We start from the raw sequence: 16,124 nt of genomic DNA on the forward strand, positions 1-16,124 counted from the left end.
GCAGAGGTCTGCAAAATTGCTCAAGGCTGCTTAACAAGAGGGGGCAATAATGTCATCAGTGTGCTCTTCTACAAAAATTATACTGGTCAAAGATGACTCGTACCTAGCATAGCCTCTGTTTAAGCAATTTTTCTGGAATTACTATGGCAGCTGGTTCTGCTCAGCATATATCAAATCCCGTAATTAATTTGGTGAAGTACAAAGAAGACTATGACCAGAAGATGCACTATAGGACTGCCATATGGTTCCAATTTTATCAGACTCTCCACAAAAAGGGAACACCTCCCAACAACAACAACAACAACAACAACAACAAAAAAAAAAAAGGAATAAATATTCTCGGGGGAAGAGAAATGCAGTATTTCCCCAAACAGGCATTGTTATTATTACTGAGGACAAGATTTTAGTTTTTAGAAATGGTTGTATTTAAACATTACTAGTTAGTAATGGAAAGATATTCTTACACCTACTTATCACAAAAGGCATTGCTACAAGAAGTCCACATAGGTTAAATGAGAGTTAATATCTTTCTAAAGGCATCAGTGTCTCTCTCTAGTTGCACAAGGAAGTCCAGCCCACCACTCAATTTTATGACTAAAATCCAGTGGTAAAAATGTCAAGAGTGATCTTTTTTCACAATTATTTTTCTTTTGAGAATCAAAACAACAGATATTGTATTTGCTACTGCTACAAGAGGGAATTGTGGTTGGTAGAAGCTTTCACAGAGCCCATCTCAGCATTAGCTATAACAGAATTGGCATCTCAAACCAGGATTCCCTGAACAACTATTATATTGCAAAAGCCATTTCTATGACTGCTCCTGGTTTCATTAATCAACACCTGTACTGGCAGGGTGAGAAAAGAAGCCCAGAACTGAACAGACACAGCAACTGAATTTCTGTCTTAATTTTATCTAGCCAAAAACCTTATCCAGAATTGACAACTCAGTATCAAGTGAATGTTTTAACAGGGTAAGCCTGCTTGGAGCAGTGTAATTGAAGAGACATCTGGGACTGAGTTCAGATCTGGCCTAGATGAGCAGCAACAGCGTTGGAAAGAGTGCTTGTCTGTCAGCAGTGAAACTAGCACCAGCTCACTTGGTCACCTCGCTGACAACCTTTCCCAAGAGCAATGCACCAAATTTCCAACGCCTAGACTCATCTACAGAATCAGCCTTTCAAGGTCATTCCTGAGGTGCTGTGCAGGGAGGGTGACATGGCCACTCAGGAGAGAATTATCCAGTTTTGTGGCAAGGAGTGCAGGGACGCAGTGGGAAGCCAGCAGGAACTGCTTCCTCATCCCCTCCTGGAAGACAGGGACTTCCAGGAAAGGGGTGAAACCAGCTGCCAGGCTGAGCTATGGGCTTCAGGACAAGGGGCAGCTGGAAGCAATCTCTGGATGCAGCTGGGAATAGCTGGGGATTTTGACAGGTGGCTTGAGCAAACTGGACAGGCTGCATGGAGCCCAATTCCCCTGATGCTACTCCAGGTGTAGCCAGCTGTCTGTAATGAAAGACTTCTCCCACAAGTGGTGTCCAGCTGGCACAGCTCACTGCCATTAGATTCACTTCCCAGGAAAAGAAAAGAATGGTCTTTAATCTTGCACTACAAAACACCATCACTAACCCCACTGGCACATTTTCATTTCTCATGGTAAGCATATCATTCCTCCCAGCCCACAAATGTGGCAGCTGAAACACAAAGGACTTGGTGAAAGTCATACAGCAAATCCATGTGGGAAAATCATTTGGTTACTTGATTTCCAGCCCATCAACTATACATATTTACTACCATTCATACTGTGAACTTTACACTTCAGCTGTCCTTTAAGGAACAGTCACTTAATTGGAAACATAATTGTCTATGGCTACTTGAAGCAGTGACTCCCATCTATACTGCAGACCTATTGGTGATTGTCCAAGTATTTTTGCATCCTATTTTATCTCACCTTTCCATCACGATACTCTATTTTTTCCTGCACCTCTTCCTCACTTTTTCTTCTTTCTTGATGTAACATTGACCTTCTAGATAATATTGATTTTGGAGGCTATATTATGAAAACATCACAGTCAGTGCTATATAAACAGAAATGTTTTTCAAATATTTTCATTAATTTTAATCAACTGTGCAAAAACTGTATTTACTTTCACACACACAAAGGAAAGCTACCCTGATTTCTGGTATTGCCTTGCATTTGTAATGAATTTTGATCTTTTAGTCATAACTAGAAATGTTGCACATTAACTCCAGTTAGCTTCAGTTTGCAAAGCAGAAGATAGAGAAGGTCCAAAAATGAGGGGACAAGAGTGCATTCTGGTGAAACTACACTATAGGAAATGGAGAGAATAAACACAAGAACAAAGAACAAAACCTTCTCTGAATATTGCGTTACTGATTTGCAAAGAAAGGTACCTATATTAGCTAGATCCACTCTTCCAAAACAAATTACATGGTTCTTAGCTGTAGGTAATGCTAACTGTGTAACTAAGGGCTATTCAGGATGTTACACATCCCATTTACCGTTACAATGAGTGCTCTTTGCACTGTCTGGCAGCATAAAGGAGCCTTAGGTTAATGGACATCTGGCACGTAGCATCCAGAATAGTTATTAACTAATGTCAATTACAGTTTGAAGATGCGGTGTCTTTTGAATTGTGGGATCCAAAGGAACAGGGAGTACTGCTCCCTGCAGGGCAATGATACGCTTCAGTAAAAAGCTGTAAACACAGTGCTTGAAGTTGCCAGATCCATCCCTAAAGCTGTGTGTCTGCTGCATAGTGTCGGAAATGGGAATGGAAGATTTTCTTTTTCTTGATGTGTTTTACTTCAGTTCACAAATGGAAAGAAGACAGTTGCTGATCATATAAGTGCCAGAATCATAAATTGCTCAAACCTTTGCTTCAGCATCCAGAAAAGCAGGAGAACTGCCTGTAGATAGTTTGTTGTCATACGCAGCTATGCCACTTCGCCTGTGTGTGGTCACAAAAGCCACTTTATTCTGAGGGTCTAGCAATTTTTCTGTCTTTTTAAGATTAAGAGTCTCTTCTTCCTGAGCCAAAATTAAAATGTTAACTAGCAACATAAATCTCTTAATGTCCAACTGTTGTGCAAGAATATCTTGGTATAGAAATCTACTATATTATTTGTAAGCCACTGCAATATCATTTTGAAGGGTGTACTTATCATGAGTAGAGGCAAGAAAATAAAGCTAGGAGAGTATTGTTCCCAGATGAATGGGAGTTAGCGTGCTGTATATGAAAACTAAGTTCACAGACTCAATGAATTATTTTATAGAGATACATGGTAAAATACCTCTGTTTCTTCATTGTTACCGCAGTGTGCAAAGCTGCAAGTGTCGTTGCTGTGGTTATGTGAGAGAGGCATGTCTTCTGAGCTACCTGAAATGGGCAAAGATCTGCCTATAAGAAAAAGCAAAGTAAAAGGGGTCATTGAAGGCATATGAAATTTGCTGAATCACGTTTCCATACCTATCTCAGAAGGTTTTTTAAAGATGATAACTCTCAGATTCTCGCAACACATTGTTTCTTATACTGATAATGTTTCCTAACAGCTTGTCCAGCCCGCCAAAGGTGCTTTGTCCTGGACCAAAGTGAGGTGCAGACCACATCCATTCTCCCACCTTCTGGGCTTCCAGGACAACAAACTCAGCAAGTAAGCAGGCAACAGCACAATCTGCTCTCCCTTGCTTGTAAAATATAAATTTCATAATTCTTCTAAGAATCATAGGAGAGTTTTAGTGACCACGTTGCCTGTGAGCCAAGAGTTGGGGACCAGTGTCTCCAAGTCATTTGCAGGCCACGCTAACCAGGCAGAAAGTTTCCACAAATCTTACCTTTTATATAGAAAGATGAGTTAGGCTTCTTAAAACCACCAGTCAGATGCGAGAGAACTCCAGGTGATTTCCTATCACCTGTTCTTCTCCCACTAGGAGAGGGTTGATGTACAACCTGAAGCAAAATGGAGAGGCCCTGACATACCGTTATGCTTTACTGTAACGTGGGAGCTATCAGCGGCATGGCCAGAGTGCAATTCCCCTTCCTACAAGTTTAGCTGTCTGTGCGCTCGTATGGTACAGGTGTCTAATCTTGGTTCAGACTGTTGTGGAGAAAGAGACGTGGGTGGAAGAGCTGGAAGAAACCTCAGACACGGCCACCCCCTCGCCCCCCACCCCGTCCCTTCTCTTGGGAGCAGCATTTCAGCAGCTCTCGCTCTTGGTCCATTCGCAGCCATGCCCGTGCCTGACCATCCACCTCATTGATCCAAATCCCAACCCTGCCCCATGGGCTGGCTTCCTGACCCAGACCTGTCTCATCACTATGGGCTTTGAAGATTGGGATTCTGGCCTGACCCTGTCTTCCATGCCCAGCTTGCCTTCCTCCCTGGCTGGGGCTATGGGACGGGTCCTGCCCTGCTGGACTCCATGGGGATTCCCTGGTGCTCCCAGCCCCTGGCCCCAGGGAACCGCTGGCCCATGCAATGCTCCGATGCTTGGTGCATGTGATCACCTCTGAATTTTTTCTGAGGGCAAGATGGGCAGTTTCAGAGCATTCACCCACGCTCTAGCCTGCAGGTGCCCAAATAGCTCAATGTACGACCAGTCTGTAAGATAATTTCTGGCAAAAAAACTGCAGTACCAGGGAAAGAAGACCAAGCAGCAGCTATGTGGGGATCAGGATCCCGATCCAGCTTCTGAACAATATTGTAAGAAGAAAACAAAGGCAGTCTAAATAGACCTTGATACTGACTTACTTTTTCTGGTTCAAAAGGTGTCAGTCTTCCTTGGTGAGGTGTTCTCCTGCCAGTCGGTGTTCTGCTTCTGCCAAGGGAGCAGTTAGACGGGTTTTTTTCTTGATGTTCCTTTGTCACTGATCTCAAAGGATCAGCCCTTTGCACAGAGCTTCCTATTGCCTAAAAGGTTTCAATACATTTGTATTAAGTTGATATAAATACCTTCAAATAGCATTAAAAATCCTTCTAGAATAGGTGCATCATTAAGTGTTTAAAACTTTTAGGAAAATGTTTATTTGTGTATGTGGGCATACACACGGGGTGACACACACACATTTTATACATAATTCTCTATCTGGGGTCTTATTTTGCTTCCCACATTTCTGTCTATTTGGACAATGATGCAAGTCAAGGGTAATCCAAGGCATATAGTGCAAGGGCAACAGCTGCTCTCAGGCTCTCATCCTTCAATCCCAACCTGCCAAGAGCAGGAAAGATATCCCTCTCTGGGATACCACCACTGAGCTGACCCCAGTAAAATATATTGCATGACAGTTCATTTTCACTTGCCAGACGTTCACCCCTTTTACATTTTGCCTTCATACCTTTCCTTTAGTCAAGGCTGACACAAGCCTTGTAGAACCCTAAGGCAGATGTGAGCCACAGAAGGAAGGGAAATGAGATGTGAACAGTTTCAAACAAACTATAGCAGATATTTAGACTGGAAAGATCACAGTTACTCAAAAGCACTTCCCTAATTTTTCTTGGAGACCTTAGATCAGAGCACAGAGGAAACATACAACATTCCTGCATGACCACCATGAGATATATGGGTTTTACAAAGTGACTGCCAGGGGTTGGCAACTGCAAAGAAAACATTACATTGGTATGAAAGGAAAATTGAGGCTGCACTCTTGCCTAGTCAAAACTTTGAAGGTACTAAACCTAACGTAGAAACGCCTGGCAGTATGAGACAAAGGCATAGTCTCACTGCCCACATTGCTGAAGTCATCCCAGAAATGGCAAGCGATGATGTCTGTGTTTGGGCAAGGGATGATGTCTGTGTCTGCCAAAACTGATAGCAGAAGAATCTCTAATGCATTGAGCTGGTGAATGACTGGGAGTGAGCACATGATGGTCAGAAACAAAGAAACATTCAAAAAACCCATGGAAATGGTACTAGGTACTCTGATTTTGAAACGTCTTGCACACTGGAGAATGGCTGCTTGGGAAGATGAGTGTAAGCAGTCCTTGGAAAGAATATATTTGCCACCAGCTTCTTTTGCCCAAGTCCATGAACTATTGCTTAAGGGACATGGGACTAGCAAAACACAAACACGGGAAGGCTGCACAATTCCTTCTCTGACAACAGTCACTATGGCCATTTTTTGACAGCTGTAAAATTTTCTCCATTTGATCAATGAAATTTAGGGGATCTGTTGTTGTTGTGGATGGTGTTCTCTTATTTATATTTATAAATGGCATTGTAATTTAATGGATGTTCTTACAATGAAGGAGCCAAGAAAGAAATCCTATTGCAACACCAGAAGTTGTAGAATTTAAAAGGCTAAATCTTTTCCTCCAAGCATAAAATGGTTCTGAACAGGACATAGGCAACTGATTGGCTCTTTCAGACAAGGATGCTAAAAGGTATAGAAATTAACAGAATTCATTGTTAAAGGAATATGATTTCTATTTTAAATTTGGAGATGTTTTCTGCAGGCAGATTCTGTGAATATGCCTGGGTTCTCCAAATATAATCATGATTTCAAATACAAGTGAGTAGGCAAAATGTCAAAATATGCCTGGGACTTCAGCTTGAGACAAGTGGTATAGAACTAAAGACCTTTAAAACTATTTTTGATGAAGAGATATTATCTCAGAAATTGCAGACTGGTGGAAGGAAAGAGCTCCTAAGCCACCAAGTGATTTAAGGGAACTTGAAAAGCCATTGATGCAGTTTCACAGCACTCAAGCCAATCTCAGCCCAGATTGCTGGAGTCCCACTCCTCTTCCTCTGTCCCCAGGCACATGTTCCAGCCCCTCCTTTACATGGCAACAGCAACCACAGGGGTGGATTGACCTGGCTTAGACTGTAGAATCAGGCAAAAAAAATGAACTTTTTTCTGCCTGGTTAGTTTTGAGCCAGCTAGCTCACCATCATCAGGAAGTATCAACAGGGACACAGCAGCTAAAATATTCATCAGCTTCAGCCAGACACTAACATGTGGCAGCATTTCTTCTGCTGTGGTGTATTATAGAAAGAACATTGCAATTCAAGCTTTTAAAGAACCACCTACGTAAGACTTGTAAATAGAAAATACTTTATGGCAAGAGTTTTAACACAGAGCTGCCTAGAAAGCCTATTTTAGAAAAGGAGGCCTCATGAGCTCTCCAAAAGTCACCTTTGAAAAGGATGTTCGGATGTCAACATTTACTGATGCAATGCAATGGGTGATGCTGTAGCCAAGGGATAGAGACCTGTATAGGCCTTAAAAATATGATGAGAAGAGGCACGTGCTCATTCTTTTTAACTTAATGAACTAATGAGCTCCTGAAGTAGGATGTATTGGACTGCAAATTGAAGGAGCAAGACGAAGCCAGAGAGAAAGAAGAGGTGTTTCCATGAATATGGTGAGTTTTGTTCACAAAGTGTCTAAAGAACCAATTCGGTTGAGGGACCCTCCACGCAGAACAGTGTTAGTAAAGGTACTCCAGCTTGCCACACATGCCATTGTAAAAGCTGCTGATTTAATTTTTTTATGCATCACATAGATTACACATTTTTAAATTATGCACTAGCATACCTATTTTTAAAGTAATAATGTCAAAGGAATCAAGGCAGGCTTAGTGAATTACGTGTGGTCTCTGTTTTCATACAGATGGATGTCATTCTAAGAGATCCTTTCATAAATCATAGCAATCACTGTAACCCAGGCAACCACGGCAATTTAGCTCTATATTTTTTAAGAGACTCAAGTACTAAGTATTTGGGTTAATCACACATGATGGGGTACTCGATAAAGATCCACTCAACTCCATTCCTTTCATAAACAAAGTCATCAAATTATCTCAATAAATCTTTTTACTTTTCTTCATCAGAAACACGTGGATTGCCAGTAAATGCAGACCCTTCATACAAAGGGGTTGTAGGGCCAGAGGAAGAAGCGGCCTCCCAGCATGCACAAGGTAGATCAATTGTTTCCCATCTCCATTGAAAACAGAATAAAAATTAATCAGCTGATTAGCCGGTGACAACAAAAGAGATGGATTTTAGAAGTAAAATTTCGTAACTAAAACAACAGGTAGGCAGCAGAAGATGCCAGCTCATTTGGGATCTTTCTCATGGGAGCTAGCAAAGCACAGATTAAATATCCATCAGTGACACTGATCCTGCTCTTGGCAAAAGGAGGGACTAGGTGACCTCTTGAGGTTGCTCCAGTCCTATAGATCTATGCTATCAGGCAGGCAGTGGAGACCAGGAGGAGGTGTTGTTATTTAGGGCCCACCTAGACCAGAGAAACCTTAAAAATGTGATGGTCTCCTTGATCCTCATGCTCAACAGTAATCCTTTAAATTTTCTGACGAGCCTTTTCCTCCTGGATGTTAATACCTACAGTTCATCATTCTGATACAAATCAGTTTGTCCTGGAAATCTCTCATTTGTCAATCCGCATAAGTAAGGATGCCTTATAACCTTCAAACATCACAGTTTGTGTCATGTAGAGTTTGCATTCCTACTAACAGATCAAAAAGCTGAGAAAAAGCAACAAATACTCATGGATAAAGCAGTTAAAAATCAAATGCTACAAAAGTCTGTCTACATACTGCCAGAACTCACACTTCCCCGCTTTAAAGTTAGTAAATGGTCAGAAAGAACATTCACAAAGAAATAACATGGTCAAAGGTCATCAAAATCCCTTGCAAGTTTAGACAGCAAAATCCATCTAAGAAGATTGGAAGTAAGCACATTTGATCTTGGCTGAAACTTTTCCAACAAAAAAAAACATTAGGAAATGTTATCCCTATACTTTTCAGTAGAACTCCCCCCCCCATGCAAATGAAATTATCTTTTCTTACAGAAATCACTAACATCTATCCATACTTGCATGTCTGGCAGGAAACTGGCAACTCATTCCTGCTAAATGTATAATGTGATGCATTCAGAATTCAGCTTGTTTGGAGAGAATTCATATTAATAAATGTTAATAATCAATAAATATTAACCATTTTGGCTAATCTGTACATCTTTCAAGCCATATTCTGAAAGAATCACTGATGATCAGCACTTAAAATGGACATTTATCTTGTGTCACGAAAGCACAGCTTGAAGTGGCCAATTCCTCAGACCAGCTAGGTCATGCTACAGTACAAACAGAAATCATCATTAAAAGTATTACAGGCAAGCAGAATATGTCTTTTTCAGAGATGTAGAACATCTCTCAGATATGTTTTTGTTGTTTTTTTTCATAAAATCATGTCTTCCAAAAATCTGTCTCTTTCACCTGTATTGATCATTATTCAGACTTGATCCCCAATTGTTTTTGTACATATCCTCAAATTCTATTAGCTTTAACAGAAAGAAGTCAGACGTCAAGTGTTGTTTTGCCTTCCGGATTACAGCTGATGAAACTCACCAGTCCTTGCTAGCTTTAACTTAAATACATTATACAGGTATACACATGTCCCTGTGGCATGCATCTCTGCTTCTGTTGCTCAGGGTTATCCCATTCACTTTGATGTGTTCCCATGCACAGTTTATCAATTCCGGACAGAAACAGCATGAGTGTTTTATCTGTACCCAAAATTTAGAATTGTCCAGATCCACAGAGTCTTTGAGGGAAAGCGTCCACCTGCTAGCAGAAGAGCTCAAATACAAAGGAAATACAAGGGAGTCACTGTGTTTAGATCTATCACTATGACACAGATTTTGGGCTTCTGTTTAAAGTTCCATTTACCTGAGCCTTCAATTCTACATTCAAATAATTGGCAGCCACTCTATTCACTGCAAAGCCTTCTTCTGCCATCAGATCAGATAAAGAACATGTGTCTCTGTCAAATATTTCAGAGTTCACTCAGGACATCTGGGCACTATGCCCACCAGTCTAGCTCAGGCTTGTGCTGGATTCCAGTTGGATTGGATCCAATGCTGGCTGGATGGTGAAAGCTCAGATAACAGTGAGTCCAAAAGTCTGCCGTCCTGAACTTCCCCCTCCTCAGAACTGTTGCTGAAGCCACAATTTTTTTTGCACATGGCTGTGTGCCACAAGAGGAAAATGAAATCAGTGGATCTTAGGGAGTCTCTATGTAGAATAAATGCTTTTAACTCATTTTGCAAGAGTGCTTGAGATGTTCAGATGAAACAAACTCTTTCATACCTTGAAAATTTCCAGGGTAAGCTACCAAAGATAGCTTTTTGACTTTGCTGGCAACTTTAACTGCAGATGGTATATTGCACATTACTTGTCTGGCTAGTAATTCTGTCCCCCACAGCACAGAGGAATAGAGAGATCCCAGCTGGAGAAGGGACTGGGGAGATCCGGCATCACTATAGAACAAATAAAACAATTTCCTGCAGGTAAACCCTCCACCTTCTGAATTATTAACAACATATATTGCTTAGAAATACAGCCAGTCTTGAAGGCAGGAACATAATATCTTTGAAGCTACTATTTCACACAGGACTAATTGTGCTCTTTTAAGCATATTCAGTTTAGAGTTGTTCTTATCATTCTCTCTTTTCATACCTGGCACCATGCAGGATTCACTAAAGCCACTGTCTAGTGACTTTCAAGACACAGACTGTCATGTTCACTAGAGTGGAATAGTTGCCTCCTTCCTCATCTGACATGTTTTACATTTGATTTCAGTCCCTAAACAGGCAGAGAGAGCGGTGTGTTGGCTAATCTGAGCTAAATTTTGCTTTAGCCAGTGGAATCGGGAGATTAGTTTCTAGTAGCTCGGGGGAATTACAGAGACTGTTCACTTGAACAAAGCACAGATTTCAGCTAAATGTGAGCAAAAGGAAGAAAAGGCACTTGTAATAATCAAGATGTTCATAATAAGTAAGAAATACAAAGCCAAGAGAAAGAAAAGCATGACAAGATATTTAGATATCTATATCTTCTAATCAGTGAGATGCGTAAGAAATGTGGTAAGCTGGCTGTGGAGGAGCAGTCATAGAGACACCAGTCAGAAACCAGCATCTCACTTGACGTACCAAGTTCACTTGTCACAACTTGTAAAAAGCTAAGTGATTTTCCCACTGACTTTATCAGGCAGAAGGCCACTAGTGCTTATTGGCAAGTAAATCCTCAAATGGCAAAATACTGGATTTATGGTTTGCTGTGGCAAGGTATGGTGGTTCCCTGTAAAACCAATCTGTGGTACAATGAATTCAGAGCAAAGCTGCCAACAACAGGCAATTCAGTTAAGTCTAGAGCAGGAAAAAAGTTTTGTCTCCTGCTACTGCAAAATCAGAAGAAAAACTACAAGCAAAGTTATGCTGAATGACAGCACAAGCCCACCGCAAGAAAGCATGACCACGCTTATACAGACACTTTCATCTGCACAAATTTTGATTCCAAAGAACATTCTCTTAAATAAATATTTGAAACTGTGGAAAAGTGACGACTGGCAATAGGAACGCATACTTTGCTATTCACGTCTCTGAAGAAGTGTTTTTGCAAAGATGTCTTTGGCCCCACATGAGAGATGCTGTGGCTCTTGTGATTATCTCTCTGTGATCTTTCTTCTTGTTCGGATGAAGGTGCTGTCTCTTGCAGAATAGCTTCTGCAACCTAATGGAAAATTTGTTATGAATATACGGTTTTAAGTTCAAGTCACAGCTAGCATTATCAAACAACCCTCAAAGCCATCTGGTTTTCTGTTGCAATGAAAATTATGATATTTAAACACAATGAGTGAAATTCCACATCTTGTTCTTCTAGGGACTGAAACTCGCCAGTATCAGACACAACGAACTTTGTATATGGCATCCTAGCAGCTTTATATACAGCACCCTAATATTACTCTCACACTACAAAAATCTTGAGTGGCTTGAGCAGTAGTTGTACATCACCAAATGTCCCAAAGCAGTAGAAATAATACAGAAATCTGGCCTACAACAGAAGTCAATTAGCTTTTTCTTACCCTAGCTTTTATTGGAATTTTTATATTTTTCCATTCTGTACATGTGACTATAATCTTTTTTTACTGACCTTCACAATCTATAAAAGGATGAGTCATGTAATCAGGTAGGTTTGGGAAAATTAAAAATAAAGTGAAATGTAACTTGAAATGACATTTTCATTGGAACTTAATAGTGTTAGGTGAAAAATCTCATTAACAAGTACATTAAAATCGAATAAAAAGAGAGGCCAAAACTTCCTCACTCCATAAAGCAAAGGACAGGTTAATTGGTGGTTCTAACATCTTTTAAAGAAACATTACCAGAAATCAGATTTTCAAATTAGGGAAATACCTAGGAGTAAATGGCTTGATTTTATTTCCTCCTAGGTTCAGCCACTCTGTGGAAGAGTAGGACTCAACTCACCAGACTGCACTATCTAGAAGATAATTATTCATTGTAGTTGCCTTGATGCACATAGGATGAAGTTGATCCCTCTTTAAAGGCACATATTTTTCTCTCTTGAACACACAGGGAGATGAAATGACCCACTCAAGCCAGACTTCTGTCTTTTGAATTCTAGTGTGAACCATTTAATTTCACCAAGACTTGTTGTCTCCTGTGTAAGAAGTGGGTAACAACGTTCTTCTCCCTTCATTTAACTCCCTTAAATGCAGTTACTCAGTTATATAGTAAGGTAACACGTAACCCTACAAGTATATTAAACAAATGAGATCCTGAATGAGAAATGACGAGAGAATCTGTAAAGCTATGATTAAACCACTTTGATTTCAGGAGATCACCAGAGACATTTACACTAGCCAGCTATATTTTCCACCCTGATTGTCCTTCCTGCTCCACCTTGGTGTAACTCCCTTTCAGGAGTCCAGCTCGTGCCTTTGTAAGGCAGGCCACTGACTGTTTTCTTCCCAGAAAGTTTACAGCACCAAAGAAGAACTGAATGCGTTTTAATAAAAGGTTGCACTGTATCTATCGCCAGAAACCAGCCTGCACCTGGCTGGAGAGCTCTTTTTTTAAAAAGGTGAATGGCATTGTACACATAAAGAGTAGAATTAATTTCAGGAGACTTTAGTTGTCTAACTGAGGTACTGAATGTAAATTATTTATCTAGACTCTCTCCTTAGTTAGCGGAGGGAGACATCTGCCCTGATATAAGTGTCTAAGATAGGTTGGCTGAATCACTTCGTAGTGGTGCCCACCTCATGGGCAAGCAAGGCTAAGTGGAAGAGGACCACACAAAGAGTATCTTCTAACTACTACAGAGCTGATTTCCCCCCCCTTCAGGCTAAACATGGCAGGAATGGAGAAACAGTATTCACATATGCCAGCTCCAAAGAAAAACTATTGAATTTTTCAGACAGTATTAAACAGATAGTATCTTCCAGTACCGGGGTCTCTGATTTTCTGTCCATGATATTCACAGCTTCTGGCGTTTTTTCTGCTTTCCATCTCTGATGTTCTGAAACTCTGAGCTCATCTCGAAGCTCCATGTTCTGCCTGGTCAGCATCTCAACTTGGTCTCTCAGCTTGCTGTATGCAGCATGCCAGCAGGACTCATTTCTCTTGAACTCCTCCTGCAGTCCAGCAATCTGCTGTTTTAATATCTACCAGTAGAAAAAAAAAAGTGTGCCATGTCATTGCCTGCTCTGGACTAGGCATGCCCACCTTATACATCCAGAAGGAAGCATGGAGACTTTTGTTCTGCTTAAAGGTCTACATTATAAAGGTCTTCAATATAAAGGACTGCAATATAAAAAGAACACATTTTAACTGATTTCTTAAAAACAAACAAACAAACAAACAAAAACCAAAAAACAACCACTACTCTGCAAACTCCTATGTTTAAAACAAACCAATTGTTACAAAGTGAGTGGAGAGAAGTCCTTGCTGTGTGAAGGAAAATCAGGAAATGCAAATAATCATGGAAACACACACAATTAAATGTGAATGTTTTCCAAAAAAGGCAAGAATACAAGGTATATTTTAATGGCAAAAATGTCAGTTCATCAGATCTTCATTTAGTGACAAGGGCACGTGAATCGTTAAGTGGTCCTTACAAACAGCAGGAGATTGCAAATTATTGCAAATAATTTTCAACGGAGTTCAGGAAAATGAAAGTCATGAAATTCATTGCATTTTGGAGAGGCTTTTTCCATATACATGCATCTCCGTTATTCTTCCCTACTTCCTTCTCCTTCCCTCATCTGTGCTGATGCCAACACTGACTCCTCTTCCTTCAGAGCACTCATGCTGGATACTGCAAATGGAATATTGTGGAGTTAAGCTAGAAATGTGCAGTTTGCTCTGTAGTCAACCAAGCACCACATGCACCCCTTTCCCACTTCCACTTCACTTGCTTATCTGCCTACTTGTGTCCTAATCACCGTCCTTTCTTTGCTGTGAGCTGCCTGGTCAGAATTTGGCACATCCATCAGCTGTTTTCAAGAAGAAGCAGACTTCCGAGCTTGGGAATCACACAGATAAGTGACTCAGAAAGTGTTTTGTAATTGTTTTGTGGAAAATAAAATTTTTGAACCTGTACTCATTATGTTTTCAGGTGGGAACAAAAGATTAAAACAACTCTATCAAAACTCATCTCTAGGGCTAGACCTAGTCAGGAAACACAATTACTCCCTGGCAGAAATTCTACCAATTTTTTTTAAATCCCAGGTGGAAAGAAAGCTCATGTTTCAAAATATTGTGCAGAGAGGACATTCAAAATATTTTTATTCAAAATACTAAAATAACCTCACTGAGTTAATTATCTCCTGTTGTAATTCTTACCCCTAAAGAAATATGGAACACGAGCTGAGAAAACATTCACTATATGCATGGTACAAAAATATGCATTTCAAAAATGTAAAAACAAAAATTAAAGAAAGCATAGAAAGTTTGAACAAAGGGCTATCTTGCCAGTTTTATTTGTTCTGAAACTTTTCTGGTCAAGAAAATCATTGAAATTGTCAGTTTGCTGTCAAATATATCAGCGTGGTTTAGATATCCTTTTGCAGCAGAACATTGTTCCAGACATTTCTGAGCATTAGCATTGCCTATTCTTTTATCCTATAAAAATACAGCTTTTAGCTGCCCCTGTCTCCTTTATCACTGTCTCACATGGCTCATCATTTTTTTCTTCTCTTTATCAGTGACTCTTCTAGAAAATGACCTAAAGTCATATTATGTCTAGCTGTTTTTAATAGGGATAATAGCCATAGATATTCAGAGATTACTTTATCACTAAGGAGGTTAAAATAGAGGATTCAAACAGCTAGTATCCCCTAAAGGAACTTAGAAGAAACCACAATAAATTACTCAGGGAAGTTATTAGGCAGGTTAGGTTGTTAGATACACAGCTAGGTATCATCAAAATACCTCAAAGCCAAAGGTCAAGACAGTTTAAAGAAAATAATCAACAATTATTCTCATTCCAGCTCAGGGATGAGAATAGAGAATGTTGGCCAATAACTCTGTGCCACTGGCACAACAGCTCTTTGTATCAAAATGATGTAAAGCCCACTATGGCAGGAGTTGGAAATTTTTCAAGAGCCAGCTCAGATCTGGGCAAATCAGTACAAGTATAAGGAACATTGGAACCTCCCAACCTTCCTTAAGAAACAGAAGGCACAAATTAATTTTTTTCTTATATAAAGAAAGCCGGATGTACATTTAAAACACAAATCAAAGCAACGTCCTATTAAGGAAACAATCTTCACTGTACACACAACTGTCCTCAAGAAGTAACATGAATAATTGGCCATCTGTGGCAAATGGAAGGATTCAGGTACTACCATAAGATGCCTGCATGGAAGGATATTAATTGATGAGAGCTGCATGTTTATTCTACAGAAGACAGCTTACTTGTATTTCTTCTGAATTCACATTTTCTCCAGTGACTCTAGCTGTTCCTTTGAACTTGCTGTGGGCAATTTTTATTTCCTGCAGTGGGTGAATTTGGTCTCTATTGTATTCCAAAGGGTGAGTCAGCTCCTGGCTCCTGACAGTCTTGAGCTGGTCCGTTCGTGTTCTGTTCAGAAGGTAAACAAAGAGTATGAAAGACTATAATGAAAGACTGTCTTTAGATGTGCCTTCTTTGGGCATGACTTTTGGAGGGCTTGGGCATGTCCCATATATGCTGATACTGCTGGGAGTGTCAACAATTTATCAGCACTTGTCAAAATTGAGGTCCTCCTTCACTGGGAACACTCATGCATGCGTTCAGTTGCAAA

At 40.2% G+C, this 16,124-nt stretch overlaps 1 protein-coding gene across 1 annotated transcript in view; it reads right to left on the reverse strand.

Annotated features, from left to right (window-relative positions):
- Window positions 1-16,124, reverse strand: part of LOC126051567 (centromere protein J-like) — a 30,699-nt gene that overhangs the window by 2,737 nt on the left and 11,838 nt on the right. The window contains 8 exon segments of the mRNA XM_049830962.1: window positions 1,948-2,046; window positions 2,893-3,048; window positions 3,312-3,418; window positions 3,853-3,967; window positions 4,770-4,928; window positions 11,402-11,548; window positions 13,287-13,502; window positions 15,757-15,922. Of these exon segments, the coding sequence (XP_049686919.1) occupies window positions 1,948-2,046; window positions 2,893-3,048; window positions 3,312-3,418; window positions 3,853-3,967; window positions 4,770-4,928; window positions 11,402-11,548; window positions 13,287-13,502; window positions 15,757-15,922 (1,165 nt within the window).

This window comes from Accipiter gentilis, chromosome 28, assembly GCF_929443795.1.
Source record: "Accipiter gentilis chromosome 28, bAccGen1.1, whole genome shotgun sequence".
NCBI classification, from domain to species: domain Eukaryota; kingdom Metazoa; phylum Chordata; class Aves; order Accipitriformes; family Accipitridae; genus Astur; species Astur gentilis.